The sequence below is a fragment of the Gigantopelta aegis genome, chromosome 2 (genome assembly GCF_016097555.1).
Source record: "Gigantopelta aegis isolate Gae_Host chromosome 2, Gae_host_genome, whole genome shotgun sequence".
NCBI classification, from domain to species: domain Eukaryota; kingdom Metazoa; phylum Mollusca; class Gastropoda; order Neomphalida; family Peltospiridae; genus Gigantopelta; species Gigantopelta aegis.
In genome coordinates, this window is record NC_054700.1 from 23,579,427 (window position 1) to 23,601,518 (window position 22,092).

Below are 22,092 nucleotides of genomic sequence, written 5' to 3' on the forward strand. Positions count from 1 at the left end.
TAATTAAAGATACTCATCCTAGTTACTAAGACAGTATAAATCTGTTTTGCAGGCATAGAATTTCAATTTTCATGGGAAACACTTTTTCGGTTCCCTTGTGATCATGGGAACTCATTGGAAACAGTTTATATTATTTTCATTTAATAGTGGTACTCTTATATAATAATCATAGGAAACTAAATTTCGGTTCCGTGATTTTACCAACATGGTACCGGAAATGATTGTTATCATGACTTTAACGCATTAAATTACCAATTCTGACCACTCTGCTCTGCGCTTACGATGAAGTTGGACATCTCGTCAGTTGCTCTCGCTTTGCCCTCCCACCAGTTATGGAGTGTTGGTGGAGTATCGAGTCGCTTACACCGGGTCATGAATGACCGTGACTGGTGTACGGTGACTCGGTACAACAAAAGAGGAGGATTAGGAAGAGGAAACGGGTGCCAGGGGCAGCACGGGGGGGGGGGGGGGGGGGGGAAGGAGGGAAACAACCAAAACTGGCAGATCAAACGCCAGTGGCAGTCCCTTCTGCAATGCCACCCCCGCAGAAGAGGACGACGAAGCCACCGGCCCCGGCGTCTCCAGATGCGGCTACCGAAGTTCTTGACACTGCAATGTGTGAAGAGCCTCTGCGTGTTCTGACATCCACTCCCAAAACAGCCACTCCAGTGCTGCTGTCAACTATACAGACAGCTCCTGTTGAGTCGCTGGCTCACTTGAGGCCTGTTGTTGTGAAGAGGAAGGCTACAACACTAGCGACCAGCCTGACAGGGCACGCACACAGCCACCACAGCCGAATCCAGACGAACTCGGGGACTTTCTCCTGATGGCTCCTAAGCTTAGACCAAGATATCGACATCTAATTAGGACGGACACCAGTGGAGACAGGACCTTTGTGAAGGGTCATGTGCTTACCGACACCTTCCAACCACTTCCAAATGATGGAGAAGCCTTGGTCTGCCTCACCAAGCGGCGGATTGACATCTACAACCAGGAACTCCTAGTGCCAGAAATGGACAACTCATCCCTACATCACATGATCAAGATTGTCATAGGCCAGGACTACCCAGCTGTCGTGAGGGCACTAACTACTACGCATTACCTCCGGCACATTCCGTCGCTTGATGTCCACTCCTACTTGGGATCGCCATAGTCAACCTCTCCTGGGACGTTGCCTCCAGGTAACCTCTTTTTGTAAAAAGTCTGACGTACTTTATTTGGGTAGCCCATCTAAATTGCTCAAATCACCTTAAAACCTTTTCGGCCGAGCACTCTAATTTTATTTTTGGACTTAACTCTTTTGCCAGACATGGTAGATCGAATAATCTCTCTCATTTTGGCTTCAGGTCTCTGACCCAACTACTAAATTCTTATTCTAAATTCCGCCCACCTCAAACTTACCATCCCCACTCCTGGCCCGGACTTAGTCACTGGCGAAAGTCAGAGGTTAAGCTCAGGACAGGCATGTTCAAAACCTTAGTGGTATATGAACACGTCAAAAGATTTCATTCAGTCAGTCAGTCTGACAACTCCAATGTCTTCTATGTTTGTATTAGCTCACAATTCACTGTTAGCATGTGCATGTGCAGTATTAATTTCGGCTAATATAGCTTTTACACACTACTTACAACTTGCTTAAATTATCAATTCTGACAAATCCAATGTGTTTCTATGTTTGTAGTAGCTCAAACTGTATCTTATGTGAAACAAAAAAGATATGTAGTTCAGGAATTAGGGTTAGCAACTTTTTTCCTTTTTTTAAATTATCACCAGTCTAGAACTGCGGTTCTGTGTGTGTTTCTGCAAACCTGTAACTGTGTCTAATTGTTTGACGGCATGTGATAAATAATTACTAAATGTGTCAAGTAAGACACATTTAGAAGAAATAATATATAATGATTACCTCAAACAATGTGACACCAAAACTCCAGACCTCAGCAGGGATGTAATATTTTTCACCTTGAATCCGCTCAGGCTAAATAAAGGTGGTGAAAACAGATTTTCATGAAAGTATACAAAATAATTGTGCTTGTGTTTTCATAAAAAAAAAATTAAGACCTATAATTATATATTTAAAAATAAATTAAACCTATATATATATTAGTTACATTATTTACTGTCAATATAACAAAAGACGGATACATACACACTGTATCAGTGTTCAGTAGTAGGTGATAGGTGGCAAATTTTGGCCACTATTGTTGCCGCCATTGCCACCAAAACCAGTGTTTTATGCTTACACCTACTTTCAAAAATAATTAACACCTAGGAGCGTTGCTCAAAGCATAGTTAACTTACCAATTAGTCAAATATTTTCATTTTAATTATTTTTGCACAAATACAAAATAAACTTTAAATTTGATTATGTACATGTATGGATGGATACCTTTGGTTGTTCTAAAGGAAGGAAATGTTTTATTTAACGACACACTCAACACATTTTATTTACGGTAGAGGATAGCACATACCACAACCTTTGATGTACCATAGCGCAATGGGCCCACTGACGGGATCGATCATAAACCGACTGTGCATCAAGCGAGCGTTTTACCACTGGGCTACGCCTCGCCCTTGGTTGTTCTAAATCAAAGTTCAATATAATGTCTTCAATTATTATTTGTATTGATTCAGTCCTTGGTTTTGGACATTTCTGTTAACCACTGGTTAGGCTAATTAATGTTTCAACAACCAACTGGCCCCTGGTGTATTAAAAAAGTGGAATTCTGTTTTTATGCATATTTAGGACAAAAGAACATTCTAAAACGTGGTTAGTTTTTAAAAAATAGGCCTAAGTACCAAGACTGTAAATCATTTTATGGTGTGAAAAATACACAAATATACTTACAGCCATGTAAACGTTGGTACCAATAAAGGTTATTGCTATAGATTTCACCAACTGAAAAACAATGAACTTGCATCATAGTTAAATCATATATATAACATAAAAAAATTTCTTTTCATTTATAAACTTTATACACATATGATTGGTTGAAATGTATTTACCTTTTTGTGTTTATATCTCAATGAACCAACAAAAATTAAACATGCCGATGCCAACCCTTACTCAACACTACTTCTTAGCCAACTATATTTTAAAATTCAAGAAATTACATTAAAAAAACCTTAAACCATCAAATATGACCACAGTAAATTTAAGTATGATGTTTATAAATAACAAACAAATACATTGCAAACAAGTTCACAGAGGTAAATAATAAACAAAATGTTAAAGTTCTTGGAACAGACACAGCAATAGGGGAATCCCCTTTTTAAGAGCAACTCTTGAGTTAAAGCACTTATGGAATGTTCAGAAGGCCGAGCAAATGCAAACAATGTGACTGGTATCGTCATCTTCTATCACATAACATGCATCCAACAGTAGATAGAACAAGAGTACCAGTGAGGTACATGATACGCCCATCAGGAGTTTGATGGAAAACCAGATCTATATTAATGAATATGTTACGGGTACATGTATGATTCAATTCTAATTATGTGAAATTTTTGCAATGGGATGGATGAACAGTTTGTTTTAGACTAACCACCATCCCAAGTTGTTCCTACATGTGATTTGATGGTCCTGTATGCATCTGTATGCAAGATATGATCTGGACAAAGATTTACTGTTACATGTATGTGCAGTAGACAGTGAAAAGTAGGTCAAGTGACCTAGTAATAGTACGCGACACACCGCCATCCCAAGTTGTTCCTACATGTGAAGTTTGATGGTCCTGTATGCAAGATATGGTCCAGACAAGGATTTACTCTTATGTGCAGTAGACTGTGAAAAGTAGGTCACAGTGACCTAGTAATAGTAAGCAACACACCATCATCCCAAGTTGTTCCTACATGTACATGTGAGGTTTGATGGTCCTGTATGCATCTGTATGCAAGATATGGTCTGGACAAGGATTTACTGTTATGTGCAGTATACCGTGAAAAGTAGGTCACAGTGACCTAGTAATAGTATGCAACACACCGCCATCCCAAGTTGCTCCTACATGTGAGATTTGATGGTCCTGTATGCATCTGTATGCAAGATATGGTCCGGACAAGGATTTACTGTTATGTGCAGTACACCATGAAAAGTAGGTCACAGTGACCTAGTAATAGTATGCGACACACCGCCATCCCAAGTTGTTCTTAAATGTGAGGTTTGATGGTCCTGTATGCGTCTGTATGCAAAATATGGTCCGGACAAGAGAAAGTTAACAGACAGGCGTATGGACGGACGTCATACCATAATACGACCCATCAGAGATGGGCGTATAAAAACCAGTCAATCAAGTGACCACAATCACTCACTCTCCTGAACATGCCACAGGTGTCAACAAAAACACATTCACCATCCAAAACTGGTGCATTTAACAGATAAGGGTTAAAAGCTGACCATAGGTTCTAATACCTGTTTCTAATAAAATTAATTTTGAGCTACTTCACAAACACCAGAAACATATTTGATTTGCCTAAATTTATAATTTTATGCAAAATGTAAATAATGTTTAAGTTAACAGTATAAAAAAGCTGTAATGGCCAAAAATATTTTGCATGGACTCTCAACGAGGATGAGCAGTTTTAAACTAATTAATAAATGTTTTAATGAGCTAGTCATGACCGTGTTTTAGTCCTGACGTCATTAGAGTAGAAACATACCTGCGTGCTGACCCCAAAATCACACAGCTTCACATCTCCCTTAGAACTAACTAAAACATTGGAAGGTTTTATATCTGAAACAAAGCATACTTTGAATTACTGAAAATATTCCCATGGCTTCACATACAGTGTAGCATAAAAATTTAAACATCAGTCAGTGTAATTATATTCCAATATAAACAGCAGTAACATGAAGAAAGGACAGCAGAATATTTCTATAACCTAACCAGTCCTGTAAAGCATGAAACTGCCGTACATTTTTTAATGCTGCCATTCGCGAAAAGTCTTGTTGTTAGTGTTAAGAAACTGATTGTTCACCACGAGCAAACCGAACGTTAGCCAACGTCTTTGAAAAATAGCTGCCAAAATTTTCTCGTTTGACTTTTCACACAAAATTGTTAAAAAATTCAAATGTGTATGTATATCATTATTGAAATAAAAAAAAATATATTTCATTATATCGGCAAGCAGAACTATTTCTAAATATTTCATTGATAACATTTTCACTATTTTGTTACCGTGGTAACCGTTGAATGAAAACAAACTATGAATTAAACTTGTTTTGTTTTGTGCATTAAATTTTATAAGGATGTATTTTTATTTTTTGAAATGTACTAATTGTTTCAAGAAGTTATTTGTACTGTCAGAGGACTATTGGAGAATAATACACAGTCAAGCATTTTTGCTGTTTTGGTCAGCCATTTTGGAAGGAAATCTTTTATTTAATGACGCACTCAACACATTTTATTTACACTTATATGGCATCAGACATATGGTTAAGGACCACACAGATATTGAGAGAGGAAACCCGCTGTCGCCACTTCATGGGCTATTCTTTTCGATTAGCAGCAAGGGATCTTTTATATGCACCATCCCACAGGCAGTATAGTCATACCACACCTTTGTTACACCAGTTGTCGAGCACTGGCTGGAACGAGAAAATGTTTGCATATTACAATACCGTTGCATAGACCACGAAAACGCCTGCCGTGAACATCCGCATTAAGAACTGTAGGGCTGATGTGAGGATATTTTAATGCAAATAATCCTGCCAACGTATGGGTGCAATAATTACTGGAGGAATTTAGAACTAGCTAACAAAACAAGGATAGCATCCACATGTTTCACTTTTACAACTATAAGATAAAACTAAAGAAAATAACAAATTAAATGCTAGATTTTTAAAAAGTTAAAGTTTGTTTTGTTTGACAACACCATCTACATACATTGATTTATTAATCATCGACTATTGTATTTAGTCTGACTCAGAGAGAAAACCTGCTACATTTTTCTATTAGTAGCAAGGTTTTTTATATGCATCATCACACAGACAGGATAGCACATACCATGGCCTTTGATATACCAGTCGTGGTGCACTGGCCAGAATGAGAAATAGCCCAATGGGCCCACCGACTGGGATCAATCATAGATTGACCACCCCCATTAAGTATTAGTGACACATGGCTGGCTAACTAAACAGTCAATCAAAAGGTAAATATTTTCCATTGTTTAGGAAAACAAAAATGAACCTCTGTGTAAAAAGCTGAGATTCCACATGTACAGCAAGCCATCTATAATATACACTGCCATTCGGCCAAGCACCAGTTCGGGAATCGGCATATATTTGTCAAGAGAACCACCTGTGGAAAAAACATTTTTTTTTTTTAAACCCAAGTATATTTGTATTATTTAATTATTTAAAACAGACTATAAACATTAAACACATTAATAATCCTAAAGTTGCACCCCATTATTTCATACTTGTTGGTCTTAATTGCTTTTACACAGCTTGCAAAGTATTACAAAGCATCTATGTTGATTGAAAAAGTTAAAATTTGTTTTATTTAACAACACCACTAGAGCACACCGATTAATTAATCCTTGGCTGTTGGATGTCAAACATTTGATAATTCTGACATGTAGTCTTCAGAGGTAACCTGCTACATTTTTTATTGGCAGCAAGAGATCTTTCACATGCACTTTCCCACAGACAAGAAAGAACATACCATGGCCTTTGATATACCAGTTGTAGGACACTGATTGGGGCGTGGAAACAAATTCTGATCCTATGACCCAAGCACCTCAGGTTAGCACTATCATGCCTGAACTAAATCCAACCAGTTAGAATAAGAATCAGAGTTAGCTAAAAGTCCAAGCACCTCAGGTTAGCACTATCATGCTTGACTAAATCCAACCAGTTAGAATTAGAATCAGAGTTAGCTAAAAGTCCAAGCACCTCAGGTTAGCACTATCATGCCTGAACTAAATCCAACCAGTTAGAATAAGAATCAGAGTTAGCTAAAAGTCCAAGCACCTCAGGTTAGCACTATCATGCTTGACTAAATCCAACCAGTTAGAATTAGAATCAGAGTTAGCTAAAAGTCCAAGCACCTCGGGTTAGCACTATCATGCCTGACTAAATCCAACCAGTTAGAATTAGAATCAGAGTTAGCTAAAAGTCCAAGCACCTCAGGTTAGCACTATCATGCCTGGCTAAATCCAACCAGTTAGAATTAGAATCAGAGTTAGCTAAAAGTCCAAGCACCTCAGGTTAGCACTATCATGCCTGACTAAATCCAACCAGTTAGAATTAGAATCAGAGTTAGCTAAAAGTCCAGGTACCACAACACAGTGTTACATGGGGATATATGCATCACAAATTACACACCATTATCAAATATAATATAATTTTAAAAAGTATATTCATGACTATTTAATTGAAATGTGCTTTTACAAAACTTATGAAGTCCAAATTAGGGGAAACTGGAGATAAAGTTCCACATATAATGCTTGTTAGATTAACAGTAGTTATACCAAAATGGATTAAATCTTTTCACATACCACTGCTATAAGTACATGATGTTATAATTGTTTCAAACATAAAAAATAGTTTGACTCAAATCATTCATGGACTTTAAAAAAAACACACTCATCATTTGGTCAAATACATTCTACAGAAGTATATTTACCATCCATAAATTCTGTACAAATTGATATCCGGTTCTCCAGGAAAAAAGCACCATAAAATGCAATAATTGATCTAGACTGACACTGAAAAATAAAACATAATATATAGAGGATAATAAAAAAGCTACCAGTTATCAAATTTGAAAATTATTTCACGAAGAACATAAATTTGATGATAACTGGTATTGTGTTTGTTATTTTATTTATTACTGTAGCCATTTTTTAAAAAGAACCTTCTATTCTGACTATAACTACATTTATATAGAAACGATGTTAACAACTTTACACACTATTCTGACTATAACTACATTTATATAGAAACGATGTTAACAACTTTACACACTATTCTGACTATAACTACATTTATATAGAAACGATGTTAATAGCTTTACACACTATTCTGACTATAACTACATTTATATAGAAACGATGTTAACAGCTTTACACACTATTCTGACTATAACTACATTTATATAGAAACGATGTTAACAGCTTTACACACTATTCTGACTATAACTACATTTATATAGAAACGATGTTAACAACTTTACACACTATTCTACTATAACTACTGACTATTATACAGAAACGATGTTAACAACTTTACACACTATTCTGACTATAACTACATTTATACAGAAACGATGTTAACAACTTTACACACTATTCTGACTATAACTACATTTATATAGAAACGATGTTAACAACTTTACACACTATTCTGACTATAACTACATTTATATAGAAACGATGTTAACAACTTTACACACTATTCTGACTATAACTACATTTATACAGAAACGATGTGAACAACTTTACACACTATTCTGACTATAACTACATTTATACAGAAACGATGTTAACAGCTTTACACACTATTCTGACTATAACTACATTTATATAGAAACGATGTTAACAGCTTTACACACTATTCTGACTATAACTACATTTATATAGAAACGATGTTAACAACTTTACACACTATTCTGACTATAACTACATTTATATAGAAACGATGTTAACAACTTTACACACTATTCTGACTATAACTACATTTATACAGAAACGATGTTAACAACTTTACACACTATTCTGACTATAACTACATTTATACAGAAACGATGTTAACAACTTTACACACTATTCTGACTATAACTACATTTATACAGAAACGATGTTAACAACTTTACACACTATTCTGACTATAACTACATTTATACAGAAACGATGTGAACAACTTTACACACTATTCTGACTATAACTACATTTATACAGAAACGATGTGAACAACTTTACACACTATTCTGACTATAACTACATTTATACAGAAACGATGTTAACAACTTTACACACTATTCTGACTATAACTACATTTATACAGAAACGATGTTAACAACTTTACACACTATTCTGACTATAACTACATTTATACAGAAACGATGTTAACAACTTTACACACTATTCTGAGTATAACTACATTTATACAGAAACGATGTTAACAACTTTACACACTATTCTGAGTATAACTACATTTATACAGAAACGATGTTAACAACTTTACACACTATTCTGACTATAACTACATTTATACAGAAACGATGTTAACAACTTTACACACTATTCTGAGTATAACTACATTTATACAGAAACGATGTTAACAACTTTACACACTATTCTGACTATAACTACATTTATATAGAAACGATGTTAACAACTTTACACACTATTCTGACTATTGCTATGACTTTGTATTTTATTCACGATTGTACATAATTATTAAAAACCAATGATTTATTTATTCTGTAAAATTTTTGTAATGAATGGTATTAAAATAGCATTTTATTACAAATTTAACAATAAAAACTGACAAATGCTTTAAAGTCTGTGACATCATTGGATATGTTTGCCAAATTGTCATTACGTCATATTTAGTACCAGCAAAGTCATTGGTTTGTAAGCATTAAATCATCCAATAATATTGTATGTTAGAGCTACAGGTGGGGAAAGGCCCTTTTTTCACAGTCTGTGACAAATTCTTGATCTCAGTCCGATATTATTTTTTAAAAACGTATGTTTGCCGGTCCCACTTCTGCCATTCTTGTCGGTCTGAAGCATGTGTCCATTTTTATTATTGGAAAAAATATATATATTATTGGAGAAAAAAAAAATTTGGCGGTGCATCTGCATGTGTTTATTTGTCTACATCAATAAACTGATGAACATTTTAATTCTCAAGACTTGAACCGGTCCCAAATTTAATAAAAAGTGGTCACTTGCATGTACCAGTCCATTAGGTTAAAAAAAATTCAAAGCTGCCGAGCTGGTCACGAGATTAAACAGTCATTAACACCATTCTTGGTATCAAGGCATTACACTCTAATTAAAACCAAGGACTCAAGAGTTTGCAACTGGTTACAATCATTGTTCTGTTTGAGTGGAAGTATCGTTGAAATCAACATCTACACTTGTATATGGAGCCCTGTCAGGTCAAGTGTCAAGAGTTCGACTAAATTTCAAGAGGCCTTTGTAAAATAAACACTGCCTTAAAATAACATAAAATGTACTGAAATAATCTATAAATGTGTTTATTGTGGACTGTTCAATGTAATGTATCTAATTATAAATGATTTCAACCTTTATTTGTTGTTATTATGAGCACCTGTTATCACTTGAGCGGGTAGAGGTCAAGCGATTGGTCATCCAATCAGCAATGTCATTAGTAATCGTTTCATCTAAACATGTGCTAGATCAAGCTGTCAAAAACCCGAACACTGTTCTGTTCATGGTTCAAGATAAAAACATACAAACGGCAAAACACCACCGCGATGACAATTTGTTTTACACTATTTGGCAAATATCACCTTTTACATGTTAGTTTATGCATACATGTATATTTTTTATTTTATTTTATTTTAATCTTTTTTTAGTTATGACGTCACATGGGACCGATTGACAATTTCCCCCACACCCCTGGTTACACCAATACATAATAATTTCTCAGTGACAAATTATGATTTTTATTTTCCTGGTTATGAGTTCCTGCTGGGGTAATAATATATATTATAATTATGCCTGTAGATACTGCACTTTGTGAGATCACAGATCACAAGAGTGAAAATACAAAACAAATGTGCAAATTAATTTTTTTAATTCATCCACCAATATATTGATTGGTGTAACTTGATCCAATAAAGTACATGTTTTCTAACATTAAAAAAAAACCTTATTTGTTTTATCTGCTAAAAATACAGATAATATACAGGTCTTTTCAATTATGGATTACATGTAGTTTCAGATTTTCATTTTAAAGTATACAACTTTAAAGTAAAAGAACAAATTGTGCCTGCATCACTACATTCATTGCAATGTAACATCATCCCATTAGTCTGGAACCCAGAATTGGAAAAAGGCCTTAAAATAGGTTCAAGGTGAACCCATCTGCTATACTTTTTTTATTAACATTTTTAAATAGCTTAAATATTCAGAATCAATGTTCAACTGGTCTGCAAGTCAATTTCTAATGCGAAAAATAAATATCCTATGTGGAGTGGAGGCTGGTAGGTCTCAAAAAGGATAAAATTGCGCCTTTGAATTTAAAAATAGCATGAATCTTTGCACACCCATAGAAAACATCATAGATAACATTTTTAAAGTGAAAAGATCTCGAAGTATTTCCTGCATCAACAATGGCGGCCATTTTCCAAGATGACGGCTATGGATTTTTCTTAATATTCTGCCGTTTCTTTTAGAAAAATACTATGAATGTCATATAAAATATCATGACCAATGTCCATGCTGTTAGTGCATTATATACCAAATAAAATATTATATAGCACCACCTTCTATAACCCGTATGGGCCATGTAATTCCAATATGGCCACCTTTGGTAAAATGTTACATTTTACATACCGGTATATTCAATTTTACATCTAAAAATCTTAAAACATCACGCTTTAGTTCTTTCTATATTTGAAACAAACATTATTTTCATATTACAATAATGTATGGTAAATTGTTTATGATTTTTAGTCAATTGTGTTGTATTAGTATTTAATAGTAATATAAATTAAAATGGCAACCCAACCCATCCCAACTATAAATACTACACGCATGTGTTTATTATATTAACAACAAGGCTTTTAGATACATAATAATAATATTGATTGAAAAGCATTTACATTTTAACTCCTTACTTATTTTCCATTTAAGATATTATTTTTACTTTTGAATGTGGGAACAGTTGTCTAACATTTTGACATTTTGATAAAAGAAGAAAAGTCAAAAGCAACTCAAATAGCATATAGGTCAGTATTCCCTCAATCTCCTACAGATCCTGCCGTTGTGAATGCATCACTGGATTATTTCTCAGAAAGTTGGACAAGACAAAGCATTAGAACTTCCTGAAAAGTTTGATAGACTCATTCTTCGAATAGTTGGTTTTCACATTGCCTCCATTTTTCTAGGTGCTATAGGATTCTTTATGCAATCAAGTGGTATAGAATATATCTTTGCCCAAGCTGAGGTTTGTCTTCCAGGAACAGCTACAAAGATACTGTCTGAAAAAGATTATTACTTAATGCTCAGGGCACACAGCTTGGTGTATACTGCACAATTTCAGCTATTTTAAGAGTCTTTTGAAAGCTTGTTATTACAACAATCATCTGATCTGGACATGTTTTCAAATCATGATGAAACCGTAAATAATGTTATTGACATTCTCCTGAGCAAACGCAAAGAAAGGATTGCTGATGTATTTGCAAACTGAACAGGCTACGTCTTCTCTAACAAGAGTAAGAAGACTCCTAACAGAATTCAAAGATATATACTGTAACAACCCCACAGCAAAGTTTTGGCTTATGTACATAGAAATGGTTACCATTCTCAAGATGTTCATCCACTCTGAGAGAGCTGGTATGTGGCAGCAACATGACAGAAACGGAAAAGATGTTACCATACCTGGATGCAGCTGGACATGATAAATATGTCTCTTGCCTTCCTCGGTATCTTCAAGAGATGCGAACGTTGCAGATTTCAGCACCGGAAGTGAACAGAGAATTTGAGAAAGGCAACTTTGTGGTTAGAAGAACAACTGGTAGATTCAATGGTGTCTGGTAGGATATGTGCCTTGAGCAGACTTATAACTGTGATGCTAAAACAGTCCTCTTTCATGGTATTACTAAAAAACCTGTGACAATGGAGAAGTACCCAAGAGTAGTCCCAGAGTTAACATCAATATCGGAAGACACAAAGAGAATGGTTCACATGAATGAACCATACAAATGTCATGAGGATTCCCCTACACTCTGCAACAAAGAAAGTGATGCAGTCAATAGAATCAAAACACTAGTGAAAGAAACAATGATCAACTCATTTATGTGTGACAACACTACAGATTTGCTAAACATCAGCACTGGGGAAAAGGCTTCTACTATAGAACTGATACATGCAAAAGAAACAGGTCTCCAGATCTTGGAAGAGGCAGAACATAGCGGATCCAACAGGGTAAAACATTGTACATCTAAAGAAAAAGTAAAAAGAAGAAGTATCAAACTGCATTTGAGAATTCAAAAGGTTTATGAAGAAGAATCAACAATAGCCAGAAGTTTGTTCTTTATCCATGAATTAACTGATGACAAAAAGAAAGAAGCTCTTAGTCATGAATGGACAAAGTATCCTTCACCTCTGTTTGAACCAGATGGCATCTTGGATCAATGATATAGGATGAGAAAGGGGAACAAATCTGATTATGCTATGGCTCTCAAAAACTATCTTGGGGATATCTGGATAGAGAGAGAATGCACCATCAGATGGAGGACAGGTTACACTGCTAATTGATGCAATGGCATTTATCCAAAGGCACCAACATTTTGAATGCAATACATTTGCAGAACTTCAGAAGATGGTCTTAGACAAGATTCTACACTGTATCCCAGTGAAATGTGAAATAGTGAATTTTGCTGGGGACCGCTATGACTTTGGACCAGAAAAAAGCTTGAAACAAGAAGAAAGAGAAAAGAGAGAAAAAACAAGTGTATATAAGCCTTAAAAAAGAGTATCACCCTCATGACACACTACAAATTCCAGACTGGAAGCTTATGACACAAAGTATGCAGAACAAAGCAAACCTCTTAAACTACTTAGGGGAATCTTGGATAGGATGCTGCGAGCACCTCCCAGATAATCTGAAACTCATAGTCGGTGGGTTGATGAAGGATCCAAGTCACACAGTCAAATTTTCCAATGTGGGACGCACTGACTTACCTGAACTGGCATGTGATGTACATGAAGAAGCAGACACGCGGTTTTTTGCTGACATCAGTTACTGCATCAAGGAACTTGGATGTAATAGTATGATAGTCCAGGCTACCGACACAGATGTCCTAGTTCTCAGTATGTATTATAGTGTACAAATTCCAGGACTTGAAGAACTCTGGTTAAAAAAAATGATAAATACATTCCTGTGCACACGATTGTTGCATGCATGTCAAGAAAGTGTGGTGTGGATGCTGCAACTTTGACTGGTATTTTGCTTAGTACCTACATTCTCACCAGTTGTGATACAGTCAGCTATCCATTCAAAAAAACAAAATGAAAGAAAAGAGTATTGAAAGTGACACTATGCAACCTTGAACAGTTAACTGCCCTAGGACAATTTGGCGAAGAAGGAATGAGTATAATTCTCACTGATGAGATGTATGAATCATGCAGACTGCTCTTTGCAGCTCTCTATGGTAGGCCCAATTCAACGGCACTGCTGATGAACTTCATGCACATATATTTGCAACTACTAAGGGGGATCTTCGGCACCTACCTCCAACTGACAATGCATTTCGGCTTCATATTCACTGTGCTAAACCAAATAGTGGTGAGCAAGCGTGCCCACTCATCTGCACCAGTACTACCTGACCCAACAAATTTCGGTCGACACTTGGTTGGAGGAAAGCTAGTACCAACAATGATGAACAAAGCTGCAAGACCAGACATCTTAATAAAGCCTACATTTTGTAAGTGCACAAAAGAGAATAGTCTTCATCTGTGTACCTGTGCAAAACAAAATCTAAGATGTGCCATTTCATGTCTCTGTGGTGCAAAACCAGAGAAATGTGAACGAACTGCAGCTTTGACTATGAGTGAGGACTCGAGTGATGATGAGTAATAAGAACACATAATCTGTAAAAACAAATATTAGTTTTACAAGTAACAGTGTATTTATAGGTTCGAGAAAGAAATATATTCTACTGGATGTTAAGCCTAGAAAATGACAATGTTCCTGGTATGATCCTTCCATTTTCAAACTTATATGCAGATCCAAAAAATATTGATCGTAAGTCATTTACAAGCAAAGTTATGGTAATTTCTTTGTTTCATATTCATTATGGCAGCCGCCTTCAATTTTTACATTTTATCAGTGTTCTAAATATGATTACATTATTTCATACCCATAAAAACATGATATAGACCTAAAAATAGTTGTCCTGCAAAAATGGCATGTGTTCCATGATAATTGTGGTGGCCATCTTGAATTTATTAATCTAACATTGTTCTATATATTATCATAATATTCTTTATCCCTTAAATTATGGGTCTAGATCCTAAAATATTCATCCTAAGTGATTTAGAACCATAATTATAGCCAGTTCTTTAACATATGGCTATTATGGTGGCCATCTTGGATTTTTACAGGAAGTGGTGAAAGAAAAAATTGAAAACATTATTTTTTCTTAATTATTTATATTCCTAGAAGTGAAAAATTTATGTTTTTTTATTTGTGCATTCAATTCAGATGGAATTCTATAATCTAATAGTTGAAAGTGCTAAAACAGCTTATCTCATATAGTATATATGTGTTTTATAAAATTCGCAAAGGAATTCGCAGAGCAGACCAGCTTTTCCTAACACCTAAGATGATAAACTTGCAATAAAAAATGGTTTAAAAAGTATAGCAGATGGGTTCACCTTGACCAAATTTTTCAGTATTGGGTTCCAGACTACATTGGTCCAGCTGTAGCAACAGGAGTTGATCATTTCTCGATGAATGTAAAAATTACGTTGTCAGGGAACGTCATATCTGATGACATCATTTTATATTGGTAATTTGTCTTACTGGCGTTATTGTTTTAATCATTGAAATTTTAAACAGAGACAGAAATTCTTAATTACAAACACAATCATAAGTACAAACACAATCATATTCCTTTTACTCAAGTAACCTTACCTTATACAAAACTTCCAATTCTGAAATAATTTGTTTCTGCACTTCAGGTGAAATATCTAGCTGTATTACCTGTAAGTATAAAATAATTAGCTAATTACAGGTAGTACATAATTTATTTTATTTTATTTTAACTTGATTTCTGTGCTTATATTAAATCAGTGTTCAGCTATCTTGGCTATTTGTCGAGGACAGTGTGTTAATGGTTAGTAGTTAGTGAGAGAGAAGTTGGTGTACTGACCTAAGGCCATGATCAGATTTATACATTTTTTTTACACTTCTAAAAACCTTGTCCACTGTCCGTCAAATTTGATTGTACTGAAATCAACTGGTGTGAACAAACATGTTCACCTCTTCTTCCATACTGTATGTTTACATCCATCCATAAAAATCAATTCGGCACCAATTGTGCCTGAAGCAGACATCGAGAGCAAAAAGAGATGACATCATACTTGGGGTGTTAAATAACATCTTTATTAACATTTAGTGCATCATCATCTTGGGGTCAGAAAATTTTGAAGTAAAAAGTATCTGTTTTAATTAAAATGAGAGAAAAAAATAACAAATTGATCAATTAACAAATGAACTGAATTTAAATACAAGGTCAAAGACTAACAATGGAAACATTACCTTGACTGCCAGCAGTCGACCAGATGGCTTGTGAATTGCTCTGAAAATAAACAATAATTCCACAGAATTAAATTTATTACATACCTATTCAATCTTACTATAGCGATAAAGACATTTTCAAACTGTGTTTTAAATGCATTTTGTATCACACCAGAAATTTTAAATGTGGAATTCCCTTTTTATTTTTACTAGAGTTAGTGCCTTTTTGTTACTGATGTCATATATATATTACAAATTATGTCACATCATATTAGAAACATTACGCAACACTACCCCAAAATATGAAAGAAAGAAATATTTGATTTAACGATGCACTCAACACATTTTATTTATGGTTATATGGTGTCAGACATATATGGTTAAGGACCACACAGATGTTGAGAGAGGAAACCCGCTGTCGCCACTTTATGGGCTACTCTTTTCAATTAGCAGCAAGGGATCTTTTATATGCACCATCCCACAGACAGGGTAGTATATACCACAGCCTTTGATATACCAGTTGTTGTGCACTGGCTGGAACGAGAAATAGCCCAATGGGCCCACTGAAGGGGATCGATCCCACGCTGACCGAACATCGAGCGAGCATCTTACCACTGGGCTATGTCCCGCCCCCACCCCTCAAAGTATGATTCTTAACGTTAAGTAAAGAAAGTGTACTTAAATTAAGAACTGTTTTTGTAAACAAATAAAAGACTGTATCTAATAAATACTGAACTTCACATACATGTACATTGTTTTCGCTTCCTATTTATTGTACTAGTTTATTTTATGTAAGAACATACGACTTGAAAGCTACACGATTTTGTGGTATATATTCTGACACAAAATAAACTCATGCAATAAATAGGAAGCGAAAACAACATAATGTGAAGTTCTGTATATGTCTCACCTACCATACACTTTTTCGGCACTGTGATGAATATCCATAGGTACAACTATAAACTAAATTATCCAGAATGATTCTGATTTATTTGTTAAAAAACTGAGTAAGAGATTTGGAAAGAAAGACCTTCCACATACTATCCAAAGGCAGTTACAAGAATTACAGCAGGATCCAGAGGAAAGTCTGGAGGAGTTTGCTGAAAAAATTCAGGAAATGGTCACTGATGGTTACCCAGAAACACCTTATTTACTTTTAGAAACTGTTTCAATATACATTTTTGAAAGGATACATCAATAAAAGGGCAGCTCTGATTGTAAAAAGTGCAATCCAGAATAAAAAATTATTGTTGGGTGAAAGACAAGAGGTAAGAAAAGTATGATGTACAGATGATGAAGTTCAAACTAATGGTGATAGTGACACATGTGAGATCAGTAACAGGTCAGTAAACTGGAGATTGACATGGCTTCTATTCGTGAGCAAGTTTCAAAATTAACTGAAACAACCGAAAAGGTTTCTAAAGTTCTGCATTTTTTCGTAGATAGGTAAAACAATTTTCAAAAATCTCCCCCAGTGAGTCCAAAGAAAAAGCTAAAATGTTTTTCATGTGAGGAAGGTCATTTTAGTGTCAGTTGTCCACATCGAGATCCAGATCACCTTTGCCTTTGAGACAAACTCCACCCCCCCCCCCCCCCCCACCCCGTGATCATTTGAATCACCTTTACCAAAGATCTGTTAAGAATCTAGATGAGGCAGAAGCAGACACACTAAAAACATTTTTAGTAGAATTTCCAAGACATTTTTTCTAAAGATGATCCAGATTTAGGACACTTCAAGGATATCAAACATAAAATAAATACAGAGAATGCTAAACCAATTAGACAAAAAATAAGACGTACACCTCTGGGATTTGAGGAAGAAGAGGAAAAACATTTACACGAAATGTTGGATAAGGGCATAATTGAAACATCATGTTCAGAATGGGCTTCGCCTCCTGTTCTTGTTAGAAAAAAAAATGGCAAGATTAGGTATTGTATCGATTATCCGGCTTTAAATGCTGTTACATCAAAAGATGCATTTCCTTTACCCAGAAAAGAAAGTTGCATGGATGCATTAAGTGAAAATCGATACATGAGCACATTTGATATGGCTGCAAGTTATTGGCAGATAGAACTGGATGAAAAAGATAAAGTCAAAACGGCATTCATTACCAAATATGGATTGTACCAGTATTCTAGAATGCCATTTGGATTGTGCAATGCACCAGCCACATTTCAACGCATAATTCAGTTATTTCTGCAAGGGTTGAATTGGAAAGAATGTCTTGCTTATTTGGATGATAATCTGCTTTTAGGAAGGGACTTCAAACATCACATGGAAAACTTGCAGAAGGTTTTCTTATGATTTCAAGAACATAATTTGAAATTGAAACCTTGCAAATGTAGTTTGTTTTAAAAAGAAGTTACATTTCTTGGTAGGACTATTAATTCATCTGGGGTATCTGTGAACCCAGAATGTTTTAAAGTTGTTCAGGATTGACCGAATCCGAAAAAACAGAAGAAGATGTGGAATCTTTTTTGGGGTTTGTTAATTATCACAGGGAATATATCAAAGGATTTTCTGAAATAGCTCTTCCTTTACATAGTTTGACTGGAAGTAAAGTAAGTTATAGATGGGACAAGGAACATCATTTAATAAGCTTAGGGAAGCTTTGATACATTCTGAAATTTTAGGATATTTCAATCCAGATGATCTTTTTATACTGGATACTGATGCAGAGTTGGTGCCGAATTGATTCAGTTGCAGAATGGAAAAGAATGGGTGATAGGTTATGCAAGTAAAGTTCTGACCCCTGAACAAAGGCGTTATTGGACAACTAGAAAGGAGTTGTTGGCTATAGTGGTTTTTACTAGACAGTAGAGAAACTATCTCTTGGGTAGATCTTTCATTGTTAGAACCGATCACAATAGTTTAACATGGCTGTTAAGATTTAAACACACTGAAGGGCAGTTAGCACGATGGATTCCAGTGTTCGAGATTTTAAAAATTGAGCAGTATCCCAGTTGGATACTAACATTTCAAAATCTGGTATCCCACCTGAGAATTTAGCATCCCACTTAAATGAAATTCATAAATAACATTGTAACAAACTTGGAAGACACTGTTCTCATTCCCAGTTTATTGCTAAGTCGCAATCGACATCATGGAATTCGCAATCAAACGGAATCGGCAAAAAGATTTGCTGCATCTATTTTTGAGTAATACTCAAATAAAGTAATATTTAGCAGTAATCTATAAGTGTTTCTGACATTACTAATGATAAACCTACCTGTATCAATTGTTTGCAGATGTGGAATCAATATCTCAACTAAATTTGAAGGGAGGAAACATCCAATAAAAACAATAGCAACTTAACAGATCCCTGTCTATTGCTACGCCGCTATATTGCTCCAGTGTAGCATTAGACTGGGTACGAGCTCGAAAATACTGTTACTTAACTTCACCAGTAAATGATGACTTTTATTGTTTCCGTGAAAAATAAAAATGCAGGATTAAAAAAAATATATATTATATGGTATCCCATGTGGTGGTTGCAAATACTGTACAAGAGCTCACAATCAGTGGGAACGATTTCAAGCAGATGTTGATAATGTTGTTCCACTAGCTTTGAGAGAAATAAAATTACAACTCAAAGTAATTGGGTTGAGGAAGTTTTTTTAACAGATATAAAGGAAAACCAACAAAAAGATCATAACATTAAGCAAGTTATAAACTAGATGAAAGAGGATGCATATCCAAGTGAGTCTGAACTTCAGCTTAGTAATCCAGACGTTAAATATTGGATGTGTCGTTGTCAACTGGAATTGCATGATGGGATATTGTTTTATAGATGGGAAGAAGTTGGAACATACAGACTTCTACTTGTAGTGCCAGAAACTATGAAAAATTAAATCATTCAGAGCTGTCATGACAAAAGGTATGCAGGACACATGGGTCAATTAAAGACATTGAGTATCTGGCAGTCTTTCATTTGGTATTCTATGACAAAAGACATTGAACGGTACATTAGAACTTGTTCTGTTTGTAATAAAAACAAAAAACATAACAAGAAAGCGAAAAATAGACCCTGTTCAAACGGTCAGGTTGAGCAGTATAATCGAACAGTCTTACAAGTTATCTGTTGTTTAAGTAAAGAAAAACTCAAAAATTGGGATGAACATTTTGAAGTTGTTTTTCTTTCAAAGACAGAGGAAATGGATGACGAAAAATATTTTGTACCTGATTATGAGGATGAATATAATGTTGAACCTATTCCTGTGGGAGTGGTAAGGTATAAGAAGGGGAGACTCTGCACTTTATGTAAATATAGATTTACCCATGTAAAGAGACACATTATTACTTGTCATTTACCATGGTTTGTCATTCCATATACAGCTTGTTGGTGTTGTCACATCCAAGAAGGTCAGAAGACCTGTATTGACATTCATTTTAGAACGTTTCATAAGATGAATAAAGAGGATTGTTTGCAGATACAGATTTCTTTCTATGTTTGCAGATACTAAAATTCCAATGTGGATTAGTCTTGCTACGAAATTTCTCAAGATAGTTTGCAAACATCTACATTGTTGAGACTTAAATGAATTGTTGACATATGTCAATCAAAATGAGGAAGTGAAACAATTTAGGGATGCTATATTTAGGGATGCTATATTTAGGGATGCTATATTTAGGGATGCTATATTTCAGCCAAGTGAAATGTTGTTACTCAATACTTTTAACAAAAGAGTAGGTATGATAAGGGTCATTTTTGGCCCCTAAATAAATGTCAGAATGTCATACATATTTTTATAGATATATGACACCTAGTCAATAATATGCTATTTTTTAGATGTCAGTTGCTATGGGAAGGGAAATAAATGAGGCCTTAAACAGGACATCCATATTCTTGAAACAAAACAAGCCAAAAATGTTATCAAAATGTATTCTTTTTATAAAGTAAGAAAGGTAAATTGGTTTAAACATCACAATCAACAAAGTACAATATATTCAAGGTTCAAGAATACAATAGTTAACAGATGTCAATAATGTGAGGCCCAAATGGGGATGTACAATTAAGAATATATATTTGCGTTATTTTCCTCCAAAAGGAAAATAATAATTATAAATACAGAACAGCTACACAAACACTGAATTGTAAATTTTAATTTACATTACAATTAGGTTTCATCTCATCTCCACCTGGAATCAAAATGTCAAGGTTAATCTTTAATTGTAAAGTGGGCCTATGTTGTCATATTGATTTACTATTTTCAAACCTTTTGGTATTTATAACCAAACAATTAAAAAATAAAATAACAATTTTTGAAGTTTGAAAGTTAATATATAAGCATATAGTATATTTATACACTTAAAGGGGTGGGGTGTGGTGTTGGGATTTAGTTCAGTCGGATGAGTGCTTGCGCCACAGGATTGAACCACTTCGGTGGATCCATTAAACTGATTGGATTTGTATACTCCAATGGTGACATCTTTTAGCTGAGCCATGTTCAACTTAGGGAAGTTTTGCAGCTCCACAGTTGCTTCATCCAGATTTTTAAATAGAGATTTCTTCTTCATCAAATCATTATCCTCCAAGTACTTCTGAAGATGGTTGCCTTCCTCTGCCTTTTCGAGCATGTATCTTGCTATATTTTCTGATTGACTGTCAGGTGACACTAGAGGTTTTCTGTATTTGTTACAGGTTGCCCCA

At 34.9% G+C, this 22,092-nt stretch overlaps 1 protein-coding gene across 4 annotated transcripts in view; it reads right to left on the bottom strand.

Annotated features, from left to right (window-relative positions):
- LOC121382856 (dual specificity mitogen-activated protein kinase kinase 5-like) overlaps window positions 1–22,092 on the bottom strand; it is a 66,814-nt gene that overhangs the window by 16,820 nt on the left and 27,902 nt on the right. For all 4 annotated transcript variants that reach the window (XM_041512487.1, XM_041512494.1, XM_041512501.1 and 1 more), the window contains 7 exons: window positions 16,463–16,502; window positions 15,836–15,904; window positions 7,623–7,704; window positions 6,183–6,293; window positions 4,654–4,727; window positions 2,846–2,896; window positions 1,904–1,975 (listed from right to left, as the gene is read on the bottom strand). In XM_041512487.1, the coding sequence (XP_041368421.1) occupies window positions 1,904–1,975; window positions 2,846–2,896; window positions 4,654–4,727; window positions 6,183–6,293; window positions 7,623–7,704; window positions 15,836–15,904; window positions 16,463–16,502 (499 nt within the window). The remainder of the gene's footprint in view (window positions 1–1,903; window positions 1,976–2,845; window positions 2,897–4,653; window positions 4,728–6,182; window positions 6,294–7,622; window positions 7,705–15,835; window positions 15,905–16,462; window positions 16,503–22,092) is intronic.